The sequence below is a fragment of the Pagrus pagrus genome (genome assembly GCF_965226575.1).
Source record: "Pagrus pagrus genome assembly, chromosome: 6".
Lineage (NCBI taxonomy): Eukaryota > Metazoa > Chordata > Actinopteri > Spariformes > Sparidae > Pagrus > Pagrus pagrus.
In genome coordinates, this window is record NC_140190.1 from 6816832 (window position 1) to 6829108 (window position 12277).

Consider the following 12277-nt stretch of genomic DNA (forward strand, 5'->3'; position numbering starts at 1 on the left):
AAGTCTTTCTTTAGGGAACCTTAAACTCTCATGAATTACATTCTCAGTGCTGTATATCTTTGTGATAAAGTCTCTTGCTGTTATTTTGCCATTTAAGAACCTTGAGCCCATCATTGTCCCTGCAAAGTAAAGAAAGAGATACAGACATACCAGTTTAGGCCTCAGCTGAGTAGTGTTGTCCCCATGTCCAAGGCGGCCATATTCGCCCAGACCCCAGCTGTACAGCTCCCCACTGGAGGTGATGGCAGCACTGTGAGAGCTGCCACAGGCTATGTCACGGATGCGCTTGGTCTTTAGTGCCTCAATCAACCGAGGCTTGTCACAGTTCCTAAGACAGAAAATCAAGACATCATTACAACAACTTGTCCATAACGCTGCATCAATGATGGCCAACAGTCATGATATATCCAAATGTGCATCTCTGAGATATGAACAGTTTCTGTGCAAGATAACATACATTCTGCTGAAGTGTCCCAGTTTGCCGTCATCTCCCTCTCCCCATGAGAAGACCTTCCCGTCTACAGTCAGGGCCATGGCGTGGCGTCCACCAGAATGCACAGCGACCTTCTTCACCACGTAGTTACTGAGTGCGGTGATCTGACGAGGGATTGGGATGGTGCCGCTGGACAGGCCCAGGCCCAACCTGCCGTTAGTGGCCTCTCCACATGCGTAGATCTTCCCCTCGACCGTCACTGCAACAAGGACACAACGGTTACATTCAGCATGAGGGCATGTCACTGTATAAAAGAACATTAGCTCCAGAAACATGTATCACCCACCTGCAAAGAGGCTTTTGGAGCCGCCGGCTACTTGAACCACATTGAGTGCAGAGAGAGTTTCTGAGAAGGAGGGCACCTTGATCTGTGAAGGACACAAACCAAACTGATTAGAGAATGCAGCACCAGAGAGACTCGTCTGCTCCCATCTGCTGTACACTGGTGGGCATATAGTGTTCGACACATCCTCAAATGTGCTTATCATACAGAAAGCCCCAGACAGAGCATGGGCCTGTGTTGCATGGGGTCATCGGTGGAAAGTAGTCAAGTACATTACAAACTTATCGGTCCATAATTATTTTTCACTTTGCAGGTGAAGATTTTACATTCACCAAAACAGCAGGCTACATAGATAAAATGACCTCCACCATGACCGGCTACAATGTCCAAATGCTCCTCACATGTTAATGCAGCAGAGCTAAGAATCCAATAACAGCAACTGTAATGACTGGTAGCTACCTGGGAAAACACTTGTCATTTCATATGTCAATTCAGTGCTGTGTAAAGCTCAAACTATGTGTGTTGTCTTCACGGCAAGCATTTGAGGCATGTAAGCCAGAGCATAGTTCGGCCAAGTGGCTAATTTAGGATCTCAACTACACTGTAAGCTTCACCTTGGAACCCTTGAGTCCTCCCAGCTGGTCCTTGTCATTCAGCCCCCAGACAAACACTTTGGTCCTGATTGTGGCTGCAGACTCCAGTCCCGATGACTTCTTCCGACCAAGACTAGAGGACAAAACACAAACACGCACGGTGAGATCCTAAATGTGAATGCACTTTATTTGGATTTAAGTGTTCTTGTGTTGATTGTGTGAAAAATAAAACAAATTAAAAATGTTCAGGTAAGCAGCTGTATAGTTAAATGTTCACTGCTGGAACAGACCAAACACACTCTCAATGGATCTTAATGTTCAACTGTGGAAATCTTTCATCACGACACTAAGCCCTGCACCTGTAAGAATGTACAGGATGCTTGTTAAAGATGAGATAGACATCTTCAACCACACCCACACGCATTCCTTCAAGCATTTTAAATCCTTATGTCTCGGCCGATCGTACCTCCCAGTGGCAGTTTTGTCGTCATCCTCTTCTTCATTGTCGGACGCCAGGAAAGGGACTGTGGCCAGGTCTTCATCCTCTGCTCTGATGCGTCCAACGATACCAAGTCCATGAATCTTACAGTCTATACCAGAGCTGCGGCACTGTTTTATTGCGATCTCGATGTATCTGTGATACTGTGGGGGAAGACAAAATTCGAGTTAATACAACAAGGCAAAAACATTAATTAGAAGTTGTTGTCAATTACTAAGTTTTAAGCCAACCCACCTCTGTACAGTCACTTAGGAGAAGCACAGTGGTGTCTGTGGGATTGATGTTAATTGTCTTCAGCTCAATCAAGTTGTTCAAAGAGCTTCCACCTGTATATTGAGGGGGAAAAAAGTTACCTATGGTTCCAATATCTTTTTAAATGTCAAATTCAAGGACTTTTCAAGGACCCAAGACTGCATAGTTTGAGCATCTGTCCAAATAAAGTCAAGTTTATAAACTTATAAAGAGCAACGTAAATCTAACCCACCTGACACCACCACTAGTGAGGGCATGTAGCTGCTGTCTGCTGGGTCCACCATCATCTTCAGCCTGTGCACGAGAACGTCAGGGAAGAGCTCGAGACGAATCCAGTGCTGCAGATGACGGAATGACAAATCCTGTCAGATGAGGCATTACACTTTAATAAAGCCAAACTAAACAGACTGTCATCCAGTTTATTAGAGTATGCAATTCAATCTCGTGCCTTTCCCTGTGAGCCGGAGGACTGCCAGCACTGATCACTGCAGTCAATGAGGCGTGAGGCCTGGTTAACGGAGGATGACACGTTGAGGCTCTTGACAGCGCGGGACCAATCGTCAATCAGCATCCCTCGTTGGTTGCTGTGATGCTTCTTGAGCTGTTTTCCTGAGCGGCCGCAGAAAGCTGGAGACTGGCCTGATTGTGGAGAAGATGGACAACAGGTTCACGCACACAGATAGAAACAGAAACACCACAGATGGTATCTCAGTGAATGTGTGACTAACCGGGCTCGTTGATTCTGCCAAAGGAATGTCTGGTGTTGTGTTTGCGGGTCTTGAAGCAGTTTTCACAGAAGTCGAAGTCGTCGCAGTTCCTGCATTTGAACCTGGCGCCGTTTATAGGGAACATTTGGCAGCCATCGCACCTGCAGACAACACAAGGAGCTATTTGAGTATCACACTGCGATGTATAGGTAACTGGGCTGATAGAAACCTTAAACAAATCCATACCTCACTCCAGGGTGAACACTGGGGACCAGTTCCATTTCAGACAACAAACCAGTCCAGTGGGACTGCTGAGGGAAGTCTACGATCACATCCTTTCCATTGGCACTGAAAGCTGAAACAAACCATTTGGCTCCATTAGTACAGAGTGGATTTAGCTAACAGCAACTTTAAAAAAGGAGTAATGTTTAAAGAGTGTCGAAGGTCCCTCCAAACTTATAAGGGGCCGTATATCACCAGAGGAACCGCCAACTGCTGCTCACTATACTCTGTGCTGTAGCAATCTTTGGCTGTAGGCAGAGGCCCTTTTTAGCGGAGTCTGTCTAGATACATCTTTCGAATTACACATTTAACTATGAAGTTGACAAAGACTACAAAGACTGCCTTACCTTTCACAACCCCAACACTCCTGTGAGTGACGGAGCCCCATTTGTACTTTGGTGTGGTGACTGTGGGCTTCACTCTCACTTTGTCACCGATCTTTATATGGGAGGGAGAACTTTGTGGTGGGAATCCTGGAAAAACAAACAACAAATGTTAAAAGGATGAAGAGAAAACGTGCCGTCAAGATTTCCCCTCAACTACTCACTTTTTGCTACATCACATTAGAATCACACCAGCTTACCAAGTAGCTCGATGTGGATGTATCGGACCCAGTACGTTCCTCCTTTCTGCTGCCAGTCACACTGCACATTCAGGTCATGAAGTCCGTCTCTGTCCAGCTTGATCACTTTCCCGACATCTCCGTCATACACTTCCTCGTACGTTCTGCAGCACTTTACCATCATCCCCACCTGAAGAGAAGTCACCGATCCATCAGACTTCTGTCACATTTCATCAGAGCAGTTTTAGAAAAATCTTTGAAAGGCTGCTGATCTTACCTGAATGTTCTCTCTCACGTACACAGCATAGTCATCGTTGCTTTGGAAATCGGATCTCTTCTTAAACGTCTGGCTTTCAGTCACCACTGCTCCTGAAGGCTAATGTGACACACATATAAAGATAGTATTAGTCATGTCATGAGGAGAATTTGGCAGGTGACTCATTATTGAGTGTTTTTATGGCAGAAATAAAAGAAAGGGTATTGTACCACAGGGAAAGTTGGCTCGGCTTCCTCGAGCTCCTCCAGCACCTCCTCATCAGAGTACTCGTCTGACACCGTGTCGGCATCTGACAGCTCCGTGACGTGAATGTCTGGATGGTCCAACAGCCAGCCCACCAGAGCCTCAACACCTGAGAGTAGATTTCAAAACAATACATCACAAACGTACCAGACAAACTACGGCAGTGACAGCTCCAGAGTTTGGTGACACAATCTTACCAATGTATTCACAGAGTCAGGTTTGTGTCATGTGAAACTGTACCTGGGACACCAGAAGCACTGCCTGTAGTTCCAGACAGCGACTTCAAGGCAAACTCGATGTTCTTCCGCGGGAAGCCCATCTCCATCAGCTGGAGGACGATGGGTAAGGGAGGGATGGGGGAGGTCTTCTGTTTCTTCTGTTTGGGAGGTCGGACATGTTGTACGGTGACAGGTGTGGTGGCCTCGCTGGAGCTGCTCTCCTCAAACAGCGGAGAGGACGGGTGGGCTGATTCTACAGCCAGGTACTGACAAACTGCCAGAGCTGCAGCCTGCATGTACAACCATACAGATAGGACTGTGGTCAAAACTAATACACCAGCTCCAACTTATGCAACATCACTACTGACATGGTTTCTGCAGGTTCCTACAAGTTTAATTTAAGATCTTTAAAGACCTTTATGAATTTAAGACCTATTTCACCTCCATATCGACAAGAAAAACTGCAGCCCTCACAGGAGTTGCAGGAGATTACATTGTTAATGTAGCGTGGGTCGTGCTGGAGCCGTACTTTGGTTATACTCCCAGTGTGAATACAGAAACATACTGTAAAATATTTTTATGATTACACCACATTTTTTTGCAGTGGTTTTATGTTTTTCTTACTTCCTATGTGACTCTAATCCCTTTATGCCTTTAATGCAGCGTAAAGGTTAAAGACCTCATCAACTTTTGGAAAACTTTTAGAAAACCCTGAATCTAACAGGGGCGTAACAAAAGACATGTCCATTGACTCACCTCCATCTCTTGCCTGTCAAAAATGGCTTTGATGGGGGAGGGCTGAGTGGCAGCAGACAGCAGCTGCTGCAGGAGAATCAATGGGGGTAAGGGGCCCTCAGGGGACAAGTCCCCTACATCAGGAGATGACACCACTGGATCTTCTGCAAAACCAAAAAGAAGAGCGGTGTCATGAAAAAGCCCAAACAGTACAGATAAGTAATTGCAAAATGGTGCTTCATAAAAGATACTTTCTAAACTTTTACATCCACCCACATGTAATCTAAACAAAAACCCTCAGCAGTGTGCAAGGTAAGCAGACTAGTTTGTCCTCCCACACAAAAAACATTGGCACACTGTGTGATGACCCAGTGGGAGTCATGATGTTGACCCAAACAATAATAACACTTTTTCTTTGTAATGGCATTGAGTGTGCAATTACAAAAAACAACAAACAAAGCAATAAAAACTGTGAAATTAAAAAAAGTAGTCCACCCTGTGACCTCCTCAGAAACACAGCCCCTCGACCGGGTGAGCTCTTACCAATGGGGTTGGGCCCTATATCCACGACCGCCGGTTGGGAGAGGATCTGCCGTAGTTTGTCCTGATGAGAGAGCAGGGCCCGTCCTGCCTTCAAAATGTACAGCCTCAGCTGCTGACACCGCAGCAAATGGATGTCTACCTGGTCAGCTGTAAAAACAACAGGCTTGATTTAATCCACTGGACTTGACCTCTGGGCCCTGAACACTAAATCTACACAATCCTCCACAGCCTAAAACATTTTGTTGTGGTCATTATTGGTAAAGAAGTCATGCATATTGCCTGTACCTGTAAGCCCTCGACTTAGAGACTTCTTCATGCGTTGTTTCTCCAGTTTGCTTCCAGCCAGGCTGACCAGCTGGGCCCAGACTGCCAGCATCGGCTCAGTGAAAGGCAGGTTCTGCACACTGAAGGTCACTGCAGGCAGCTGAGGGAAATGACAACAAAAGAAGACCGTCATTATTTATTATCTAGTAAGTATAATTAGAGCTAATGAGAGCATCTAAAAAAGTCTGTACCGGTTTGAGATGACTGAGCAAGCAAACCCTGCAGGTCCTCATCTCGTGAAACTGGACGGTGATGCGTCCTTTTGGGGTGATGCGAGTGACTGTTCCCTCTCCATACTCCTCATGAATGACTTGGCCTCCTAGCCTGAGCCGCCCATCAATTCCCCCAATGACTGCCAGCACTGCCATCAGACTGCCGACTCTAGGACCCTCTGAATCAGGAAAGTACTCCTCCAGGAAACACTGAAATAAAGAGAGGAAACACTTACAGTCACCATTTTGTTAGAACTTATCAATGAAAGCACTAACACACACACACACGCACATACAATAATTGAATATTGCATGGTACAGCAATAATTCTTACTGCTTCAGACTGGCAGCCGGCCATAACATCTCCAATGGAGCTCAGCTGAGCGTTGATGTAATCGTTTATCATGTTGTTCCACTGGCCCAGAGAGTGCAGAGTGCGCAGGACAGAAACAATCTCCTCCGCCAGCGTGCTGCTGTGAGTGGCTGTAAGAGACGCCTGAGGGCGGGACTTCCTCCTTCGTAAGGAACCTTCTGTGTGGAGGAAGAAGTCATTTAAATCATTTTTAAAAACAAACATCACATTTCCACTAAGCCTGTGTATGATTCATCAACATACCTCTGAGGAGCGGCAGGTCTGAGGAGCAGGTGCTGAGTAGGCTTCCCAAGAAGTTGAACAACTTCTCCACCAGGAACTTCATGTCGTGAGAGCTTTCCGTCTTGTCCCATGAGGGCAACACTGCCTGCAGGAGACGCAGTGCCAGGATCTGGGAACACACGTGGTGCACGAAACAAGTGTTAGGAGCTGGTTTCTGCCTGAAATGTAACATTTTCCTACAGAATCCAGGGAAACCAACGTGAATTATCCCACCTGTCTCTGCAGAGTAATAGCATTGAAGGACTGGTGTCCCTCAACAATTCGAATGAGCAGGCCAATCCACGCAGAGGTGCTGAGCGTGCTGCACATCTGGGGCATGAGAGCGATGCTACGTATGAAACCCAGCGTACACCAGCTCCTGTGCTGCTCCCGAGAGACCAGCCTGTGGGAATGACAGCCTGACAAAAAAGATGGGCCCACTTAGAATAAAATAAAAACCAACAACTTGTCTTCCAAAATGACAAAATGTTTATTATCAACATGGCAGTTCAGCTACCTGACTTGTCACTAGCTCCACTTTCCACGAGCATCCTCAGCAGCCCGCAGAGCGTCCGTGTAGCGTCCGTCTGCAACACCTCTGCATAGATCCCAGCTGAGAGAGACAGAGTCTTCAGCAGGTTGACGGTGCTGGTTAGCATCATAGCTGTCGGGTGGCTGCTCTTCTCCATCAGCTCGCCCTCTGTAACAACAAGAGGAGATCGTAACAGTCATTATTTGAATCGCACACTTTGCTTGAAGCTGTTTGTCAGTACTGTTAACTGACCTGTGTCATCCTCTGTGTCCGAGTCCTCAGTGGGGGGCTGGGCAGCTGGTGGTGGCTCTGCCAGTTTAAGGTCGTATTTGCCCTCTTTGCCCATCCTGTAAGAGTTGGTGCTGCTAGTATCCCACTGGACCCTGATCCAGCCGTCCTCGCCCAGCTCCCCAATGACCCGGCCGAGACCTGGTGCAGGTCCGTCCTGGACAGAGCATGCACAGGGTCAAATATAATCACTCTGGCTTTTTCTTACCTGCTGTAGTAATTACAAGCAGTCATCCATCAACTACTAACATGACCTCGAAATGCATTCAGGTACCTGATCTCCCCATTTCCAGTCGACTCCCCTCATAACCCTGGTGCCTATCTTCATCATGGCAGCCAGCTCAGGGCCGGAGGCAGGTAGAGGGGCGGGGGTAGCCTCCTTTCTGGACTCTTCCAGTACTGTGGCTGAGCCTCCCAGTGCACATAAACTCAGGTCCTCCTCACTGCTGTCTGTGCTGGGCCCTGGATACACCACAGGAAGAGAAATCAAACACCTCTACCCATGAATGCAGATGCCCCTCTACTTCTACTCTGTATTTAACTGGATAGTACCCACCTATGAGCCGGAGTATACTCTGTGTGAGGGCCAATAAGCCAGAATTTAGCAAGAGACTAAGGCTGTTGGACCCATGTTTCAGGGACAGCATGTGTATCATGGACAAGAGGAAGCGGGCTTGTGGAATGGTGCCAAGACTTGGTCCTGCAGGGTTCTCATTAGTGATGGTCTGCAAAGGAACAGGCTGCACACCTGCTTCCAAGAACAGAAAGGCAATGCGTTAGTTTGTGTGTCTAAACAAGGACATCATAATAGTACAAGTTTAGTTTTCTGAGAAGGCACCACTCACCGAGCTCTTTGAAGCGGGCGCTGGCCTCCAGCAGGATGTTACGAACATTATGGATGGCCCAGGAATACAACTTGCCGAAGGTCACCTCCAAAAGCATGCGGTTGAAGGGAGGGATCAGATCCACGTCCTTCAGGCAGTCAGACAGAGGCTCTCTGATAATGAGAGATGAGACTTTAGAGGGCATATTACCCGACCACAACATCACTGCAGCGAACACAGATACCATCATTACATCGAAGAAGAAATGCAACGTCAGAATTTTAATATTTACAATATTAATAAGGTAATAATACAAACTCATAAATATTTATCTTTGGGTTTGGGTTAATCATAACTGAATAAACAAGCTGTTCTCAGAGGAAAATAAGGTCGTCAGAACACTGTTTGAAGCTAGAAAGTTGGCAGGGTCCGCCAAATATAAACTAAGTAAAACAGCATGAAACCGTATTGTCCTTTCAGGTCAGTTTATTTATTCAGTCATGAAAACAAAAGAGAGTTTGGTTATTTAGTTTGTTTATGCATAAAAACAAAAATCAGTCAATGAAAAACTTTCTCTTCTGTTTAAAACTTTTTCCCAAAACTACATAGTGCACCTTTAATACATCAGACTGTTAACTCACTGCACAGGACTCAGGGAAACTTTTTCATCTAAGATCCAAAACTGTTGACTTACCCGATGTTGGTCCCTTCTGGTATGACCCTTTGCCAGCCACAGAGCATTGCATACTGCACAGACGGCAGCAGGAAGCTTCTGGAGGCCAACTTCAACATGGTGTCGATGCCCTCGAGTCTCACCTCAGCCCTCTCCAGCTATGATGAAACAGATTCCAAACATTAAGATTGAATCATTTTGTATCCCCTTATTTGTTGTTTGACTTTATCACAGTGACTTATTATGAAGTTGGTGATGGTGTGTTGTTTACACAAACCTGCTTGAGAAGACACTTCCTCATCTTCTCCACGTCCAGTGGCTCCTCTTTCAGTGCAAACTCCACAATGGTGGCCATAAGGCTGGACTGGGAAAAGACACCCTGAACACTGTGTTTCAGCCACCGGTACTTCTGGACATTGGCCACATTATTCAGAAGTGGATGCCATTTGTCCTGCTGTAAAAGAAAAATAAAAATAAAAATACATGAATGTCAAGCTGCAAAGCCACCGTGCTGTCTGAACTGTCAGAAACACTAAGGTTATCAGTTATCCTAATTTTCCATGAGGCCTAATGCTTGTTTATATTGTCAAAACTGCCAACAGACCAGAGAACAGCCATCTTATGAAATGTTACCTTGGATGTCCTGCTAGTGGGTGATTTCCTGTCGGCAGGTGTGGGGCTAATGTGGACATTTAGTTCTTCTTCATTGGTCCCTTCATTCTCCAGCTTTGGCTCTTCTATGTCAGCAGACTCTGACTTTTTAGGCACTAAAAACAGAATACATTTAAATTCAGACACAGCTTAGATGCAGAGAAAATAAAACCCAGTTACTGTGTAGCAGGTTTTAAAAAAGCCACCTCTTTTTTTCCTACGGTCCCTGATGAGTTTCTGCGTGATCCTCCTCCAGCGCGGCTGAGAGCTCAGCAGCTTCAGTTTGGACACTATAGACAGGTCGTTGCTCACAGCCGGACGCAGCTCATTGAACAGGAAGCGCAGACGCTCGATGACAGGGGCGCACACCTCCTTGTAAGAGCGACCTTGTTCCTGATGGGTCTAAAATAAGCGGGACAAAGCGAACACGTCATTAAAAAGGCCCGATTCTCTTTGTTTCTCCTTAGTATGGCAAGTATTACCTGCACAACATTCTCCACTAAGAAAAGCATACAAGCAGTAATCGTACCTTAATTAAAGAACACTTTGCCTGGTACACCATACGACACACGTCAATCACAGATTTAGGGAGGGACCTCTGTTTCCCCTGGTCCACACCCAAGGCACATTGACTGACGAGTGAAAGAGCAATGTGACCTGTGACAGGAAGAGAGTTCACACTAAATTGCTGTGCAAGCGTAAATCATTTCAGACGAGAAGAGCTGCTTATAATAATGTTGGAGATTGAGGAAGTGCAGAAAGAAAAGATTTCAATTAGAACAAAGAGTCAATTTCGATAGCAAAGTGAGCTAAAATTAGCTCTTAGTTCCTCGTCAAACAGCCTGTCTGAGACCAGCTGCTAGCTTACCAAGGTCTTGATGTTTGAGCAGGCAGCAGAGCAGCAGACGGCCGACTTCCTCCACAGGGTGCTCCGGGGGGAAGGTGATGGGTGTAATAAGATGGTACTGCTTACAGCAACGCTCTATTTGGCACAGGAAGTCCTATAATGTGATGATAAAACAAGACATGAATGCATGACTGCATCCTTCTGGTTCATGGCTCCCGTGTAGCTTGAGTCATTTTTGCCATGACTGTACCTTCACAGTGTGGTCCTGAGTGTTGTTGTCAGCGATGGCCTGCAGGAAAGGCTGTGCATGGTCGCTGAGGGTTATTCTACGGGAGTACAATTTGGCCTTGTCTGGAGTGGTTGTACCCAGAGAGCTGCAGTGGTCTTCATCCTTCTCTTCATTGTAGTTGTAGTGGATCTGACTGGTCTGCAGACCCCCAGAGAAAATGGAGGACTGGAGCCATTCTGTGCAAAGAAAGACACAAGTGAAACCAATTAAAATGCAGAGTTTGGGAAAGACACATTTTGATTTTCAAACCAGGTAGCTTTAAAGTAATGAACTCACTGGCACATTCGATCTCCATGGGGGACAGTGGGGTGCTCTTGGCCAGGTAGGAGGCGTGGAGACCCAGCAGCAGCCCCAGGTTCCTCTCTGTGTCTATCAGCGGGGACGAGAGACTGCTGAGGTCTGGAGTGGTGACCGTCTCCTGGTTAGGCTGCAGATGGTAAAAACATCAAAATATCAAAAACTGAAACCAATCATGAAGAATAAAACTGATCTGGAAAATGTGTATTGGGATAGTCGGTACCTCCATGTACTGGCCCACACAGAAGGCCTGCATCGACTCTCTGGTGTCCTCAAACTGCAGAGCAGCTTCCAAAGCAACCACCGGGTCCTCTCCTGCAAACTGGGCTGTAGAGGGAGGAAAACAAAAATGCTATGAGATCCGGCTTTATCCCGTCATCTCCTCCAATGTCTGATCGAAACATTAGGTTCAAATGTATTCTGAAGGATTATATTACATCTGATTCCAAAAAAAGATTTTTAAGCTCACCCAGGATACTGTTTCCTGTTAGCGACTGGGACTGAGCCTGGAAGTCCTTGATGTCATAGACCTTTCCATCAATCACAGTCCAGAAGCCGCCATCTTTGTTGTGGTTCTCCAGGTCAGCCTTGCGAATGAGGGAAACCTCTTCATTGTTCTTGGAACTTTGGCCTGTGAAGAAAGATCCTGCCACAGCAGAAAAACAGCTAGTTACATTTGAACATTACATCTTCACCTCAAATTTAGAAAATGTAGGATTCTAATAAATGTAAGATAAAATTGGTGTTGTACCCATAATGCCTGGCCAGGCCAGATCCTCGTTATCATCCCTTTCATGTCCTGGCGCTAGGTGGTTGAAACGGTCGAGGTGCTCCAGGAGTCCAGCCAGGAGTGGGATAGAACCAGTCTCCTGCATCAGACCTGCATCAATGGTGAGAAGGAGGACGATGGACACCACCAACTCAGGCAGAAGCACTCCTGTCGAATAAGAAACAGCAAGACATCCATAACTGTCCCACAAGGTCCTGAAAGGTATGCATGCAGCAAAAAAACAATCAGC

General features: G+C 46.3%; 1 protein-coding gene across 1 annotated transcript in view; it reads right to left on the minus strand.

The window, feature by feature from the left end:
- The window catches only part of herc2 (HECT and RLD domain containing E3 ubiquitin protein ligase 2), a 41637-nt gene that overhangs the window by 15607 nt on the left and 13753 nt on the right, over window positions 1-12277 (minus strand). The window contains 38 exon segments of the mRNA XM_084355490.1: window positions 151-328; window positions 458-692; window positions 780-861; window positions 1391-1502; window positions 1836-2011; window positions 2103-2194; window positions 2353-2458; window positions 2569-2759; window positions 2849-2988; window positions 3074-3182; window positions 3457-3582; window positions 3693-3861; window positions 3949-4047; window positions 4158-4300; window positions 4432-4699; window positions 5166-5308; window positions 5688-5834; window positions 5973-6111; window positions 6203-6433; window positions 6558-6754; window positions 6840-6987; window positions 7092-7276; window positions 7375-7557; window positions 7642-7834; window positions 7952-8139; window positions 8234-8425; window positions 8523-8674; window positions 9196-9332; window positions 9452-9628; window positions 9808-9941; window positions 10032-10227; window positions 10355-10482; window positions 10694-10826; window positions 10923-11137; window positions 11238-11388; window positions 11482-11585; window positions 11728-11904; window positions 12010-12195. Coding sequence (XP_084211616.1) covers window positions 151-328; window positions 458-692; window positions 780-861; window positions 1391-1502; window positions 1836-2011; window positions 2103-2194; window positions 2353-2458; window positions 2569-2759; window positions 2849-2988; window positions 3074-3182; window positions 3457-3582; window positions 3693-3861; window positions 3949-4047; window positions 4158-4300; window positions 4432-4699; window positions 5166-5308; window positions 5688-5834; window positions 5973-6111; window positions 6203-6433; window positions 6558-6754; window positions 6840-6987; window positions 7092-7276; window positions 7375-7557; window positions 7642-7834; window positions 7952-8139; window positions 8234-8425; window positions 8523-8674; window positions 9196-9332; window positions 9452-9628; window positions 9808-9941; window positions 10032-10227; window positions 10355-10482; window positions 10694-10826; window positions 10923-11137; window positions 11238-11388; window positions 11482-11585; window positions 11728-11904; window positions 12010-12195 — 6062 coding nt within the window.